Here is a 15648-nt window from a genome sequence, read left to right as displayed (position 1 = left end):
TTACACCCTAAGTTCCATCTGTTCAGCCCCAAAACTAGAATTAACAACACTACCAGCGCCGTGATGGTGGTGGAGATGGTGTTGTCTTTCCTTGACGAGGGCGTTGTACTATACATATCACACGTTAGCAATGTCATCCACTAAAATCCGTCTTCCCATCACATCCCTGACAGATAGATGGATAGAGCAGAAGGGGAAAAGAATACACATACCTTAAACCCAAAATTCAAACACAACGCAACCGCCAGTCCCACACAAACCACCAACGGCCCCGTAACAGCATCAAAGTCCTTCCCACTCCTCTCCCTAATAAGCCTCGCGCGGTAAATATACATCGCATACCCCCACGCCAGCGTAAAAGCCGCAATGCACGTATACACGACCGCAAGCGCGCGAGCAATATCATTGCCCTCACCCGCTGCATTATACAACCCAAGACTCAACGAGGCGAGCAAGACGCTAACGTGCTGCCACTTGATAAACGTGCGTTGGTTCGCGAGCCAGACTTTAGCTTCTACACGCACGGGCCCTTGGTCTTTGATCCAGACGCCTGGGTCGCGGATGCCGGGCGGGAGTTGGATGGCGCGTTGTTGTTTGCGCGCGTATTTTGAGGTGGAGAAGGAGGGGAAGAGGGAGGCGAGACCGCCGCTGCTGCTGCTCTTGGGCTGTTTTCCGTTGGAACCACCGGCGAGGAGGAGGGTGTTTTCGTCGTCGGAATCGGGTTCTTCGTTTATACGCGCGGCGTTGGCGGTGTCGGTGTCGCGGTGCGAGCGCTGGGAGAGGTGCGATCCGATTGTGGGGAAGGGGGGTTTGGTGACGGGCATGGAGTGGGCGGCTGCGGAGGCGCTCTTGGGGACGGACGACCGTGTCGCGGCTGGTGAGCCGACGGGCGAGGCGATGGAGGCGCGGTAGCTGGGGCTTGCGCGGGCGCCGAAGAGGGAGCCGACTGCGAATTCGTCCTCGGCTGCTTTGCGCTTCTTTTCTTGTTCCTGGTCAAAGGCGGCTTCGGGTTCTTTGCGGATGTCGTTGTCGACTTCGCTGAGCCAGAAGGGGAAGGTGTTGACGTTGTCTTCGAAGAGCTTGGCTACGCCGTGGACGAACTTGGAGAAGCGGGGGGATTCTTTGACCAGGTGCGAGTGCATGAGGTCTTCGATCCATTCGTACTTCTTCAGGCCCTTGACTTTGATCTCGAGGAGGGCGTAGGGGAACTTGTGGAGCTCGCCCTTCTTGAGCGCCTTGAAGGGGAACTCCATCTGCCCGTTGTCGATGTCGCGCCTGTGCCAGTCTTCGGGGTCGCGGCAGGGTCTGTCGTCGTCCAGGGCGTCTTCGCGGATCAGGGCGAGGTTGGTGTCTAGGGAGATGCGCACGCGGTTGTCGCCGGGGATCTGGAACGCGGTGCGGGTGTAGTTGGCGCGCAGCATCGGCTGCAGCTTCTGCTCCTTGACATAGCTCTGAATGTCTGTTACAGACTTCTTGAACTTGTCCACCTCCTCCTGGTTCTTGTTGGGGCGGTATTCCATCTTCTCGATGCTCTTCTCCATGTGGTACTTGTCTTCGAGGAAAGACTGCACGTATTTGGCCTTGATCGGGAAGCGGACTTCTTCGGCAGCGTTGCCATCCTTGATGACCTTCTTCTCGAACATGATCTCGGGCTTCTCACCGAGCTGTCCGTACCACCGGAGTCGCAGCGAAGAGGCATCGGGCTTGCCGTTGACCTTGTCCGAGTAGAGGGAGAAGTTGGGGTTGTCGAAGTAAATGGACGTGATGGTAGGGTCGCGCTGGGTACCCTCGGCGACCTTGGACGACATGGGGTTGTAGACGAGGACGGGGAGGCGGCGGAGGATGACGGTCTTGACTTCGAAGAGGTTGTCCATGTGGACCCAGACTGTGTGTGTTAGCTTATATCTGCCAATGATGTATGGTGTGCCTACACTTGTGAGAGGTGAAGCCCTCGCCGTCGGTGCTGGTCTCGCCAAAGGACAAGGCCTCCTTGGACTTGCCCTCCAGGCTCTGTCGGACGAACGAGTACAGCGCCGACAGCCTGTACAGCAGCGGCGAGGCATCCTCGGTGTGCAGTGGGTGGCGGGCAATGCGCGCATCGATAAAGGGCCGCAGGCGGTAGGAGCTGCCGCGGATCTTGTCGTGCTTCTTGGTGGCCTTGATGACGGCGGTGAAGTTGATGCGGCTGAAGCTCTCGAGCTCCTTGGTCTCCTTGGTGATGTTGTCGAGCTCGCGCAGGACTTCCTTGAGGATCTTGTCCCTCTCCTGCTGGCTGGGCTCGGGTTTCTTGGACGCTTCGCCTGACGCGTCGCCGAACAAGCCCTCACCATTGCTCTCTTTCTTCTCCTGGCCGTCCTTGGCCTCTTCCTTGCCCTCCGCCTGGATCCCTATGGCCAATGGCTCCAGCTTCTTCTCGCATGCCGTCGTGCGGTCGCGCAGCTTCTGCGAGATGTCGGTGATGAAGTTGTGCACCTTCTCCAACTGCACATTGGCCAGCTCGTCGACAAACGCGCTCTCGTCGTCGGCGGTCCAGGAATCGTCATCCTCGTTATCCTTGAGCAGCTTCTTGAGCTTGTCGTAGTCGATGTACTTGTCCTTCCACGGCGCATACACGCTCTTGCGCAGTGTCGTGCCGAACTTCATGGCTTAGCGAGCGAGTGTAGTTGATTGCAGGAAAGTGGGAGCTCCAGCAGTCGCGACGCGCAGTAGCAATAGTCAGGATGGAAGAATTGCCGGCGCCGGAAAGCTCTGCATGGAGGATTGGGAGTGAAGCAATGCAGCTGGGTTTAGCTGGTGGGGAGCTGCGCGCAGCCAATGCCCAGGAACCTTGGGCGCACGTGTTTCGCGTCCCGCGAGCGTCATAGCTGCAGCTCCGCTTTCATCCCAGCTCTCTTCACACGAATCATTCAGCGTTATGTTCACTAGAATGTATGTCCGCACTGTACTTCAATTCATGCGACTCTACACAACCTCTCGATGTATCCCTATGGATCATTGAGATGCTCTTCGTCAACAACTACAAAACAACATCCGTCGCCGCGAGTCATTCCCGCTAGGAAGACCCACGCATCTTCACGTCCCGACATTAGTGTCCGAGGCCCAAGTCTGGCCCTGCCTCCTCCATCCGCAGAGCTCGGTGAGTCTTGCGGCGCCGCTTCACAACTGTTGAGGAAAGTCTAGTATAATATATCCGCCTTGTTTACAGTCGTCTTCGCTGCAATCGTGATTTTAAGAAACGGTTGACACATGCACCTCACACAAGGGAAAGATTGAACAGGTCTGCAGACTACATTAAGGTGAGTACATGTAAGATGGGTGTTTTGGCATCGATGTACACCCTAGGGTGTTCACTTTTTCCCTAGATTGACGTGCGTGCTCCGTGCGATGCGCATGCGATGACTGCATCAGGATGCTAATAATAAGCTACACATCTCTAAAACTCCAGCAGCGTTGACAACCTGAAGAAACAACCATCTTCAATGCATTACCATGGTTCAGGCATCGGACGCTTGGAACGCTCAGAACCCAAAAACCTGGCACGCTCAGCCTCATACTCTTCTGGACTCAATGCAGCCACTTTACGATCCTCGCCAATGGCGATATCCGACAACTCCCTGATGAGACCAATCGCGCCCTCAGTCTCCGCCCAAGCATTATAGCACTCTTGCAGCGTCTTCTGCATCTCTTCCACGCTACCCCAATGTACCTGGTTTGGGACAGCCGTCAAGTGGTCGCCCGGATTCAACAAGGCAGGCCAAAAGTGCGGGTTCATCCCGTCAACCGCAATATATAGCTTCGTGATGTGCTCCTCCAGCTCGTTGATCAACGGGATACAATCCTCTAGTTCGCGTATCTTGATCTTTGGATTGTTCCACACCAAGTTGGCACAAACATGGTCCTGGAACGTTTCTACCTTGCAGTTGCGAGTCGCCAGGAGGCCCCAGCGAGCACGTATCTTGACGAGCGTGACGGCGACGAGGTGGGACAGGTCAGAGACGCTGGGCGGGTTGTATTGGTGCACCTTGGTGCGGTAGTCTCTAACCTTTGTGAACCTCTTGACCGAGTCGAACACGTTCGAATCTTCTTTCATGTGATTTTGCATCACGACGGGGTTCCGCCAGTCGTAATTACTGTGATTTCCCTCTATGACCCACCACTCACAGAGGCTGTAACATTCTTGATCTTGACCTAGGCGGATGAGGAGAAAGGGTGTGATGCACCGCAGTCCCATAGGGTCTTTATAACTCATCTTCGTCAAGGCGTCAATAATTTCCAGCGCCTTTTCCAAGGCAGTCTTCGTGTTGATGCGAATCATCTCAAGCACGACTTCTTTGCCTGATAGCATGTATTTCCTTGCTACTTCGTTCTTCCAGACATCGTCGGTTTTGGTGTTGAAAGGGTTCGGCGAACCCCTCTTTGCCTTGTGGGCCTTGAGCGCAGCTTCCTCTTTCTCAAGGACAAACGTGGCTTTCTGGATTCTCTTGCAGAATGTCTTGTGTGTTGGTCGATCAGCAGCTTGGTGTTCTGGGCTGCAGTAGTAGACTACCCTGCAGGCACTGCAGCGGCTGAGGTTTGGGTTCAGGGTGGCGCGGCTGATGTCGTCTTTTTCGGGGCAGATGGGGCACCCCCATTTGAGGTCGTGGGACACGCTGAATGAAATTTGTTGGTTGTTTTCGTTCGGCTGGGGTCCATGTAAGGGATTGGGATCAGTGCCGGGTGCAGGGCGTTTGCCTGCTGTCCGATCGGCGTTGCGAGCAGCATGGTAAGCCGCCGTGTCTTGAGGACCATAGAATCAGTATCGCGGATACAGAACGCTGAAATCGACTGACCTTCTTTGTCGCGCATTTTAATGTAATCGGAGATGTCCATGGTGAGATGCGGGGGAGTAAACACGTTGCGGCGGTGACGACGACGACGACGACGGGTTGTGATGCACTGGTGTTGGGAGAAAATGAGATGGAACAAGAGAAAAGACGGTGAGCGCAGAATCGGAGGAATGTGCGAGGACAGCCGAATTTATCGGAGCAAGTTTCGAGGACAGCCGAACTTGAAGCTACTGTGGTTTCGAGGACAGCCGAGTTTGGATCGAGGACAGCCGAGCTCGAAGCGAGGGACAGCTGAGCATGTCGGAGGAATTTCGAGGACAGCCGAGCTCACAAAGCTAAGATGCGAAGTCAGGGTCAGCCGAGGTTAAACCGGCTCACATGAACAGACTTTTAGAAAGTAATTAGAATGTGTCTCTAGTAGATACACGGTGTTGAGATTTTGATACATACCGTGAGTTCAGTGGCTTGTCAATAGTCTATCAGGCATGGTGGACAAAATATGCCAGTTAAGACTGGGTTAAGACTGAGTAAAGACTGAGTAAAGACTCGGTAAAGACCGGTTGGAACTGAGTTGGAACTCAGTTGGAACCAGGTTGGAACCACTTATCTATCAGCGTCTCGTGCTAAATAGAAGCTCATAGAGTACCACGAACACCAAATCTGATATCAGATCGCGATATGGGTTCTCACAGTACTATGACATTCTCTTGATGTCATCTGCTTTACGTCGTACTCTTCAAGTTGATAACGGTAGCGAGCATAACGTCCCTGATCCTACCCAACCCGCTCTTATCCTTAGAGCTCGAAACTTCTTGCATACGACGTCGCTCCTTAGCTGTTGAGGTGGTGCCAGTACATGTCCGTTGTTGACGTACGTTTCTACTACTATCCGCGTTGATGAACGTGGCCATGTTTTCTGGGCGCGTTCGTGCAATGAGCCTTTGTCACCCTGAAGTCGACGATGATTGAGAGGGAGAATTGATGTATTGATATATTGCGAACTAGATATACCAGAAGAACTGCCTCCGAACAGACAAGACCTGTCCACAGATGATGATGGAATAGTTGAAGCGACGTCGCGCCACCTGGAATGCTATGTATACATGGTGTATAACGTGTGGAAATGGTGACAAATAAGAACGAGTGATGTGTTGCAGGTTTGTGGCTGCATGTCATCCATCGTTGTAGTGAGGACGTATCGTACAGTTACGTGTAGTGAGCAGGAAGGTAGATCGACTGTATCTTTTGAACCGCACTTCCGAGCTATTCATAACCATGTTTGTTTCTTGCGCTGGAGCGTGAAACCGCCAGGTAATGTCGTACGGGAACAATGGGCTTTCAGTTGCCGAATAGGACGTGTACCGCATTCACGAGTGCTGCGGTAGTGTAGTCATTGACAGTGACAAGTGCTGGAAAGTCGTATGCCGCATTGACGTAAGACTGGCCCATAACGCCATCGTCGATGAGAATGAGAATCATTGGAAGTCCTGGTATAGTATCGCTTTTCGGTATCTTTTTCGAGATGCTCCGTGCGAACTTCAATTGCCGTTCAAAAGCCTGAGCATGCTTGCTGATGACATTCGAGGTGGCGCATATGATGACGATGACTGCTCCGCTGGTTGGCAGAAAATCGGCGTGCATCTCTGTCATGCCAGAGTCGAGACGGTATGGGACGTGTCGTACTTGTCTTGGTAGAGCGCGACCGAGAGGCTCGAAAGGGTCCATATCTTTCGCGAGTGTCGTCGATGGCGGATGAGGTACGAAGGGGGTGAACAAGGTGATGATTTCTGCTTCGTTCAGGCGCCGCAATCGTTCAAGAGTCTGCGTTGGGCATCGTACAATCTTGGCGGTTCCGGAAGACGGATTCTGCGTCGCGGTCGACCTGCTAGATGCTGAAGTCATCTTGGGTCGATGTGTGTTGCTCTTTGAGGACGGTTGGCTTTTTCGTTCACCCATCACTACGCAGCTGCGGATGTTACTATGGTGACGGTAGAAAAGCACAAAAGGTCTTAGGTGAGCCAGTCGAGAGGAAGATTTGAGATTGCTTTGGGCATCGTTTGCAAAAGCGCGGCTCTTATATCTCGATCGCCAACTCAAGTTCCCATAGCGAATCGACTCTTGCTTTTGCAGGGAAGAGACACCGTCAGAACACTGTGCCGGTTGACGTTGCAAGCCGAAGCCAGCCGGCAACGGGCGTAAGACGTTATGCTGAATGGCAAGGTAGGCGGTCCCGGCTATGGGACTCAGGAGTACAAAAAGCAGCTATGCAAGGTTGGCAGTAGCCACCCCAGAAATCGTCAAATGAGGTGCTGATGTCGAGTGCTTGTGGATCGCTAAGTGGACCGTGACCTTGTTAATAGTACCTGAAGTTCTTCCCACCCTGTTCGATTGGAATTAAGTTCCTGAAGATGTATGTCAATACGATAGATAGTAATACTTGGGGTGGTACCAGATAAAGAACGAAGAAAGTAGTACATGACCGCGGCCAGGCACTCTCCGGTGTAGATAAAGAAGTGCATCCACCACCGTAGTGGGCGGAGATCTTACCGATTGGATGACGTTTTCCCGTCCGTAGCCATGACTGACACGACAGAAGCGTTGCCGTAGCGTGCTCGCGCATGTCAGTAAGGAGCACAGCGGGCGTATGAGTGCACGGCGACGGTTGCATCGGGTAGCAGCAGGATCGTGTATCGAGAATAGATGACGCCACATCTAGTCGCAGATCCAAGGCTCCACATTGATCACATTGCGTGCCTTGAGATGCGCGTGTCAGCCTACTGTAGATGAAGGGCAGTCTTAGAGGCCCGTCGGCCGTCCTGATAGAGATTGACGATTCAAGGAAAGCCTGCCACTCATTCCAAAGCAAGGACCAACAGTCAGGTTGATGATGAAAGTCGATACCCGACGCGTGCTTGTCATCGCGGGCAAGGCGTACAACGCGCGGGGGTCAGTACAATTCGAGTCAAGGTTGCAGGAGGCGTGCTTGAGTTGATGGCTGACCCGCAAGGCTACCACCCATGGCGGGCCAGTAGCAGTTGCGCAAGCCGCAATCATTACATTTTGATGCTTGCTGTGTAACACAAAGGGTTGACCTCGATGTGGCGATGGCGAGAGGCGCGATGCATGCTCCAGTGATGACACGGCCATGCGGGTGACATCTGCACGATTGATTGAATCAAGCACGAGTAGCGTGAACGAGCCGCGGATGGCCAGACCGGCAGCCGCGCTGCTGTGTGCCCACACATGAATATTGGCGATGATGTCGCGGCTGGTGATATTTGATGGCATCGTTGAAGCAATCTGGTGCGAGCAGAGTGAACTGTGGAAAGGGTGTGTCGACCGCGATGTGTTAGCGGGGCTGCTCGCTTGTTCGTAGCCCATCGAAACGGGGAAGGCGCGATCAGGCTGTCAACAACCACCACCGCGACGCGTCTGCACCATCAACGGCTCACACAACAACAGCTGACAACTGTCTTACTGTATGCGCGTTGCATTGGCAGTGTGATGCCATCGGTCGCCGATAACCCCACATCGACTTCGCTCCAAGCCAGCTACTGATGGACTCAGCAGAAGAGCGGCCCACGCTGCAGGAGACGCTAAACTTACTGCATCAAGGTAGGTGTCGATATGCGGCAACGAGCCCGGTCAGGATCAGTGCTTACACCGGCCTGCAGCATCTAGAACAACTGCAAAGCAACGGACCGTCAAGGTCTCCAGCATAGTCGATGTCATCTGCCGTTACGCCTCGGAAGATGGCCTTGACCAGGATGCGCTGCGAGACATAGTGCAGCTCGCGTCGGTGAAGACCCTGCTAGACCAAACCACCATCACGACTTTGATCAAGAACTTGTACCCGTCTCAAAAGGTTCCAGGCGATGTTGTCATTACTGTTGTTGGTGCGCTTGGGCAGGGCAAGGGCAAGCCTTCGCCCGGTACACAAGACGGTCTTGTGAAATGGCTCATCGCAATCCATGAGGTCGTGGAAGATTCGAGCGTCTTGTCCCGACTATATGGTGTGCTGTTTGGTATGCTCGACATGATCAGTATCAGGTGTGTTACTTCGGCCTGTCACCAAATACATAAGTGCTAAATTTAGCAGGACATCTTTGTGCCATCTGCTGTCCTTGATCACCCGTAGGAAACACGTTAAACCATTCCGGATTCAACAGCTGTATGTACAGGGTTTTGAGCATCAATACGATGTAGATACCGATAACTAATCTTACTCCAGACTAGAGCTGTCTCGCGGCCTCGGCAACGAGCCTGCGCTCCAAGGTCTCCTCCGTGTTTACAAGGATTACTACCCCGATATAATACTCGGAAGCACTTCCACAAGCCGGAAGTCGTTCGCTCCGGTGAGTATCCGTCCCTCGTACCACAACAAATGCAACCTCAGATCCCCCACGCTACTTCCCCGCATCTCCTTGTGGCACTGCCGAATGCAAGCTAACTCAATAGCGACCTGATGCCGAATGGCAAGCCAAGATCGTTGCCATCCAAGAGGCTAGTGTGGCGGAAGATGACTCGAATGTAGACGGCCAGAACGGTTTCAAGGTGCTACGAAGAAGACTCCAGGGCAGCAAAGGATCGGCGATTCCGGACGTGCATACCTACCATGCGACCGAGGTGGGCGAACATCTCTGTTCATCATTCTGGCGGGTACTAATGTTGTGTGACAGAGCTCAGCAACCCTTGAGGGCATTGATAGTGTGGACGATTTTGTGGAAAAGCTCGACAGGATAGAGCCACCGGGCCAGCTGATAGCGCTCCTCGTGGACCCGTTGCTACAGAAGTACATCGATTTGAAGCCATCACCAATCACAGCCAGTCGATTAGGAAATTGGCTTGCGACATGCCTGGAAGAGCAGTTCGAGGAGTACCGACAAGGCACTGCAAACGATAAGTATCTATCTGAAATCTTCGATGGACTTCTCAGGTACGCCCAGTACACTAAGGTAAGTGCGTTGGCATGTTTCACGTGCAGCTGGCTAATTGATCAAAGTCACTACATCCCACGGTACTAGGGTTTCTTCGCGAGTACCTCCCGATATGGGATGGTCAGAAGGACTCTCAATCCTTATTGGGACTCGTCTCCTACATTCCGATTGAAGTGTTTGAGGACGCCCATACGACCTACCTGTCCCCTGTCGAACGAGCCCTAGCAGCTCGTGGCCTGACTGCGTACACGAAGATTGTCGATTTTTACACGGCTCTACTGCAGCACCAAATGACACAAACAGCATCTGGACCTTCTGAACAAAGAGAAACCAGACAGGAAGTACTGAGCGATTTAGTTGAGCATGTGGCAACTCTATTCACTTCGGCTCTCGTATCAACCCCCCCAGGTTTCAGTACCAACCTCACATCATCCATCCTCTCGTTCTACGAACTCCTCAGCACCTCCTCGAAACCACACATCATCCCCATCCATCTCCCACCGATGCACCTCGTCTACCTACTCTCCCAGGACGCTTCCCCAACAACACTTGCCCGCATCTGTGGCATCATTGGCTCCTACAAGCTAGCTTTCGATGCGCATCCCAAGCCGGTCAAAACATACTACCCCGCAGAAGTTACCGATGCATTCAATTGGTGTCTGCGCGACATGTACAATTTGGTGTGGGTCTCTCGTGGTCTTCTCGTTCAAGATCAGAAGAGCAAGGGGTTGTATTGCGATACGATACTGAGGGGTACACTTAATGAGTATCTACGGAGGGTAGATCGTGGATACACTATTGGGGCTGCGTTTACGTTGTCGTATAATGCGTGGTTGGCGTCGCTGTCTGCGGCGGCGTGGCGCGCGGTCGAGAAGCGGGAGGTTGGGAAAGCGGGTGAGCAGAATGTCAAACGGTATCACGACGGGCCTGTTAGTGAGAAGAGTCTAGAGGTGCTCAAGAGTAAAGGTGGCGTGGACGTGGATTGGGAGGGTGCAAACGGGTACAAGGTCATGGTATTGCAGTGGCTGACCGAGAGAGGATTAGGTGGGATCAGGGATTTGATGTTCGCTACCGTTATCAACCTTAAGGGTACGGCCTGATAAACACCGATTATATGGACCCAAGAGGTCATACGAGTTGCGAGTATTAGCCTAGTGCTTGGTCTGATGTTCACGGTGCCTCACATGTCAAAACTCGTGACACCACGACACGCGCAGCGCCTATAAAATTTTGAACATACCCCAAGCATATTCTGGACCTCTTTCAATCGGGGTTCTGCTTATTTCGGCCAATTGTTGTCGCGCATGCGACTTCGTTTTTCTCGATCGACCGCCATTATTTTAGCAACGCCACCTGGGCCCGCTCACCGTTTTTCATCTCAACGCATCCCATCCGCATTACCACTTCATCACTCGCAACAATTAGTATAATCACCTTGCAGACCGAGCAACAATGGATGAACACAACGCATCTCCAAAACCACGCAAACGCAAAGCGTCCAACCCCGATCCCGCGCCGCCGCGTACGCATCACGTGATCGAACACTATGCGCCATTGCCCTACAAGAAATCCTACGGTCTCATGGGACGATGCAGAAACTGTCTCGAAAAGGAGAATCTCATTCTATGCAGCGACTGCAATGCCATGTTTTACTGCAGCTCCGATCATCAAGCCCTCGACAAGGCAAGCCACCAGACATTGTGCGACAGAATCCAAAAACTTCACGGCCTCATCGCTGATTCTGAGGATGCGCTGAAACGGGATTCGGGAGATAAGGGTGCGCCGAAAGACCCGTTTGGGACTGCGGGTGGCAGGTTTTGGGAGTATGAAGCGACGAGGGAGTATGTGTACCGGAGGAGGGATCTGCTGTATGAGCTTTATAGCGTCAATACTACAGCAGCGGTGCAGCAAGCATTAGACGAAGCATTTGCCCTTTTACGATTGGATTCTGCGGATCATCTACAAATGCGCTGCCTCGTACCCTGGCTCCTCCTCCGCCTAAAACGCGACCAAGACTGCTACAACTTCTGCAAGTGGTGGGTCACAAGAGGGACCGACGAAGAACACGACTGGACATCCGAACATCTACCTCTTACCGGCGAAGACGCGTTTGAATCGGCTGAAGTCTTCGAGCGACTCAGAGAACCCGGGTCTACGGTTGCTGCGTCCGAGTCGTTCACGTTCCTCCTCGCCATCTTACTAGTCAAGCTACGCATGGTCTACGAGATGAAATTCCAGAAACACGGTAAAACTTCCACCGAGGTGAAAGATAGCAAAAGCACCATCATCCTCTCCATCATCGACAGCCGCGAGAAAGAAGAGTGGATACCGGTTATCCAAACGGTGGAAGACCAGGTCAGAACGCTATACCGTGCTGTTGCGGGAGCGAACAAACACTTTTGGCCTGCGTTCCTCAATCGAGCTGATGATGGCCTGGAGGATACACCGCCGTTATCGGCTGGTGTGGGCGATGAGGCGGAGATGAAGATTAAGTTGAGGGAGTGTATGAATGCTTGGTTGGAGAGTCTGGGGGCTGAGGGGTTGATTTCGGATATGGAGGGGGGTATGGATCATGAGCCTTGGTGGTGCTCTAATAGGGAATAGAGCTTTAGATTCTGTGTATAACTCCTTATGACTAACTCAGTTCCAATTTGTCGGGGGTCTACCACAGCGGTACTTGAGCCACGTCACGTCACGTCACGTCACATCACAGTACAAAACATGCATACAGACAAGTCGTCCGATCTCGGCGTCGAGCATAGCCGCCCATGTATCATGCAGTTGGAATGTGACAGATGCTGGCGGACATGCATGATGCATATACGAAGCATGTCACAGCGCATGCTGCGACGTTCACGTGAGGTGCTGGCTAGGGTCGAGATGTGTTTGCTGGATGTGACGTGCTGTGTGCATGCTCTTGAGGGAATCATTCGAGATACATACGATGCGTCTGCGGGGCGTGGAGAGAATGAGGTGGTGGTTTGGTATTAACATTACTGAGGTTATTGTACGTCTATAGTCGTGAGGGAATAGGTATGTAGGTATGCCTGAATTGGCGAATGGAACTCCTTCCTGCGCCTTTCCTTATGCATGTGTTTGGGACTGTTGTGTGTCTGGAGTCCGTACTGTCGTCTCAGGGTAGGCGGTAGAAGCCTGACTCCGTCGGGGCGCAACAAGCCGAAGACTTCATACCCTCCAACACGCGGCCATGTTCCCAGGGCACCCAGTCAAAGCAGAGCTTCGACGCCCCTCACCAGACCCCGTCATCTCCAGGATATCCTCTCTAATCCATTCCGCTTGTATCCCTATAACTCCATCATCCCCCGCCCATTGTTCATAGCACCCGCACCCGCACCCAGCGGCCCATTCGGCGTAACCCCTGTATCGATACCCCCGGATTTAGGTACTGAGTTACTCGAAAGCGAATCGTGGTTGCCGGATAGGTAGTAAAACATGCGGTTTGCGATGATGGTCAGGTGCTCGGGGAGGTACAGCGACGCGGCGATTATGAGGAGGGAGAGGAGGAGGAAGAGTACGGAGTCTGTAGAGATAGTTCATTAGTAACTGTTTCAAATAGAACCAAAGGTCGGTGTGTGAGGAAAGCGACATGGATAGGGGCGGTGGCTCATCTCCAAGAATCGAGTTGAGAATGCGATTTGATGCGGTAAAACAGGGTATTCAAGACGTACTGAAGATGAACTTCTCAGTCGACGTCAACATGTATAGCGAGAAGGTGACTTCATATTGATAGCGCTTGCGCTGGAACCAGCGGAGGAGGGCGGATGGGTACAGCATTGCGGCGACGAGGAGCGTGGATGCGCTGGCTAGGAGGAGGATGGCGGATAGCGTCGTCCTGTCAATCATAGACTTTGCGGTATGCGTCGTTGTGTTTGCGCGTGCGAAAAGGCGTGTATAGAGGCGCAAATGTCAGGAGCGGTAGATGACGGGGGAGATGAAGGGTTCAGGGACGAGATTCGGAGCAGGGGTGGTCGATTAGCTGATTGCGATCGCTCCCGAGTAATCTAGCGCATTCGCTGAACAGCATCATCGACGACCACGAGTGCGAGAAGCTTCTATACGGAACCAGCGATGCCAATGCTGTTGCAATGCCTCCGCCATGCCGTCCTCCTCCCTAAAACACACCCAACAATGCGCCTCCTCCCCGCCCTCCGCTTCCGCCCCAATGTCCCACGCCTCCAAACCGCTTCCCTCTCCACCTCTCCCTCCCTCCTCAATGGCAAATCCCTCCCGCCCCGCACCCCCCTCCTCGACGCGGACCTAATCGAAAACTTCCTCAAAGGCTCCGGCCCTGGCGGCCAGAAAATCAACAAAACCTCCTCCGCCGTTCAACTCAAACATATCCCCACTGGTATCGTAGTCAAGTACCAGGATACGCGGTCAAGAGAGATAAACCGGAAGATGGCGAGGCGGATTCTGCAGGAAAGGATTGAGGAGATGGAGTTGGGGGAGGGGGCGCGGACGAAGGTCAAGGCGAGGGAGAAGGCGAAGAAGAAGGCTAGTAGTGGGAAGAAGGCTAGGAGGAAGTATAGGGCGTTGGCAGGGGAGAAGGATGGGGAGGATGGTGGTGAAGAGGGGAAGACTGGGGAGGTAGTTGATGGATTGGAATTGGGGGAAGGGGCTGAGGAAAAGGTTGAGGGTGCTGATAATAGTAAGACGGTGGGCGGTTGATGATATTCTTGGTCCACGGCTACGATACCAAACACCAAGTGTGCACCATTGTGCTAAGAGCATCGACAATGAACGGTATATTGGCACGGAGAAGGACAGCCGCCAAGCGTGTTCCGCGCGACAAGACGCCAAGCCCTGGGGATATGGCGACGATACATGTAGAAGTTGTACGACTCAGGGACGGCGACACTTGCAAGCGAGGGAGCAGTGGAAGAAACGGGGACAGGTGAACGCCGCGTCACTCTGATATGGTCTTCACTCGCATTTTGACTTGAAAACTGCGAATGGACTAGCGCAAGGCCTCTCCGCTGTTTCGATCACGCCTTTCCAAGGTTGCCTTGAGCGCGACTTCCCCGTTGTCGTATGTACTCACCTGTCTCGATATACCCTGCTATTCTATACCAGCTTCTCCAGTTCCAATCTCAACATGAGGCTGCTCAGCAATGTTGCGTCCCGCCGCTTCGCTGATATCACAACGACCCAAAAGCTCTCAAGCACTTTCAATGGCTTTATGACAAGGCCTGGCGCGAATCTCAACATCGGCGCCCACGGTGGAGGCCCTCGGAATCGCAACTTCAGTACATCCAACAAAGCACTTGGTGGTTTCGCATTCAACCCGTTCACCAAGACACTTCCGTTCCGCAAGCCACTTCCGTTCTTCAGCGCAAAGTGCCTCGGAATCAAAGACGCAGACTTCGCATGGTTCACGGCCCTCAACGTCGCTGTCCGTACCCACAGGAACAGAGTCTACCTGTCACATCCCGACGGCACCCCGCGTCTCGTTTTGCATGACTACCAACACACCCTGCGTGTCGTCGCCGACGCCGAGTGGATTCTGCGGAAAGAACAGAGGACGCATCAATGGGCTCGGGACATTGATTCCACACTCCTGTGGGTATTATGCATGACGCACGACATCACCCACGATATGAGCGACGCATGGTATCTCTCCTCAGACGAGAAGCAGAATCAATGGCAAATCGTACGCGAGTTCACGAGGGCAGCGGGATGCCCGCCCAACATCATTTGGCAGGCGTCTTGTCTCGCTGCCCGCCTCTCGGGTAGTATTCAATTTGATGAGCAACGGTTCACCGTTACCAATTTCTCTCACGAGCAGCCCATCCACCGCGTCTTACGTGATGCATATCACCTCCAACGACTGGGCGCTGTGGGCGTGGCTCGATATTTCTATTTCC

General features: G+C 53.3%; 6 protein-coding genes across 6 annotated transcripts; 2 read left to right on the top strand and 4 right to left on the bottom strand.

Annotated features, from left to right (window-relative positions):
* Positions 1–2643, bottom strand: J4E84_008358 (uncharacterized protein; the record flags this gene model as incomplete). Its single annotated transcript, XM_049390934.1, has 3 exons — positions 1–34; positions 379–1885; positions 1932–2643. 3 exons carry the CDS (start codon positions 2641–2643, stop codon positions 1–3), a joined length of 2253 nt encoding a protein of 750 aa, XP_049241276.1.
* Positions 2644–3484: 841 nt separating this feature from the next.
* Positions 3485–4869, bottom strand: J4E84_008357 (uncharacterized protein; the record flags this gene model as incomplete). The annotated part of the gene is made up of 2 exons (XM_049390933.1): positions 3485–4776; positions 4830–4869. The coding sequence occupies 2 exons, from the start codon at positions 4867–4869 to the stop codon at positions 3485–3487; spliced, it is 1332 nt and encodes a 443-aa protein (XP_049241275.1).
* A 1295-nt stretch (positions 4870–6164) lies between these two features.
* Positions 6165–6728, bottom strand: J4E84_008356 (uncharacterized protein; the record flags this gene model as incomplete). The annotated part of the gene is made up of 1 exon (XM_049390932.1): positions 6165–6728. The coding sequence occupies one exon, from the start codon at positions 6726–6728 to the stop codon at positions 6165–6167; it is 564 nt and encodes a 187-aa protein (XP_049241274.1).
* A 1655-nt stretch (positions 6729–8383) lies between these two features.
* Positions 8384–12367, top strand: J4E84_008355 (uncharacterized protein; the record flags this gene model as incomplete). The annotated part of the gene is made up of 8 exons (XM_049390931.1): positions 8384–8441; positions 8501–8876; positions 8926–8997; positions 9058–9181; positions 9285–9452; positions 9506–9781; positions 9829–10852; positions 11205–12367. The coding sequence occupies 8 exons, from the start codon at positions 8384–8386 to the stop codon at positions 12365–12367; spliced, it is 3261 nt and encodes a 1086-aa protein (XP_049241273.1).
* A 701-nt stretch (positions 12368–13068) lies between these two features.
* Positions 13069–13558, bottom strand: J4E84_008354 (uncharacterized protein; the record flags this gene model as incomplete). Its single annotated transcript, XM_049390930.1, has 2 exons — positions 13069–13304; positions 13453–13558. The coding sequence occupies 2 exons, from the start codon at positions 13556–13558 to the stop codon at positions 13069–13071; spliced, it is 342 nt and encodes a 113-aa protein (XP_049241272.1).
* A 354-nt stretch (positions 13559–13912) lies between these two features.
* Positions 13913–14452, top strand: J4E84_008353 (uncharacterized protein; the record flags this gene model as incomplete). Its single annotated transcript, XM_049390929.1, has 1 exon — positions 13913–14452. One exon carries the CDS (start codon positions 13913–13915, stop codon positions 14450–14452), a length of 540 nt encoding a protein of 179 aa, XP_049241271.1.
* Between the last annotated feature and the right edge of the window lie 1196 nt (positions 14453–15648).

Source organism: Alternaria hordeiaustralica, assembly GCF_023758085.1.
Source record: "Alternaria hordeiaustralica strain BMP 2776 chromosome Unknown scaffold_21, whole genome shotgun sequence".
In the NCBI taxonomy this organism is placed as follows: Eukaryota; Fungi; Ascomycota; class Dothideomycetes; order Pleosporales; family Pleosporaceae; genus Alternaria; species Alternaria hordeiaustralica.
Note: the sequence above shows the minus strand (reverse complement) of the source record. Positions and strands in the feature narration are given on the sequence as shown.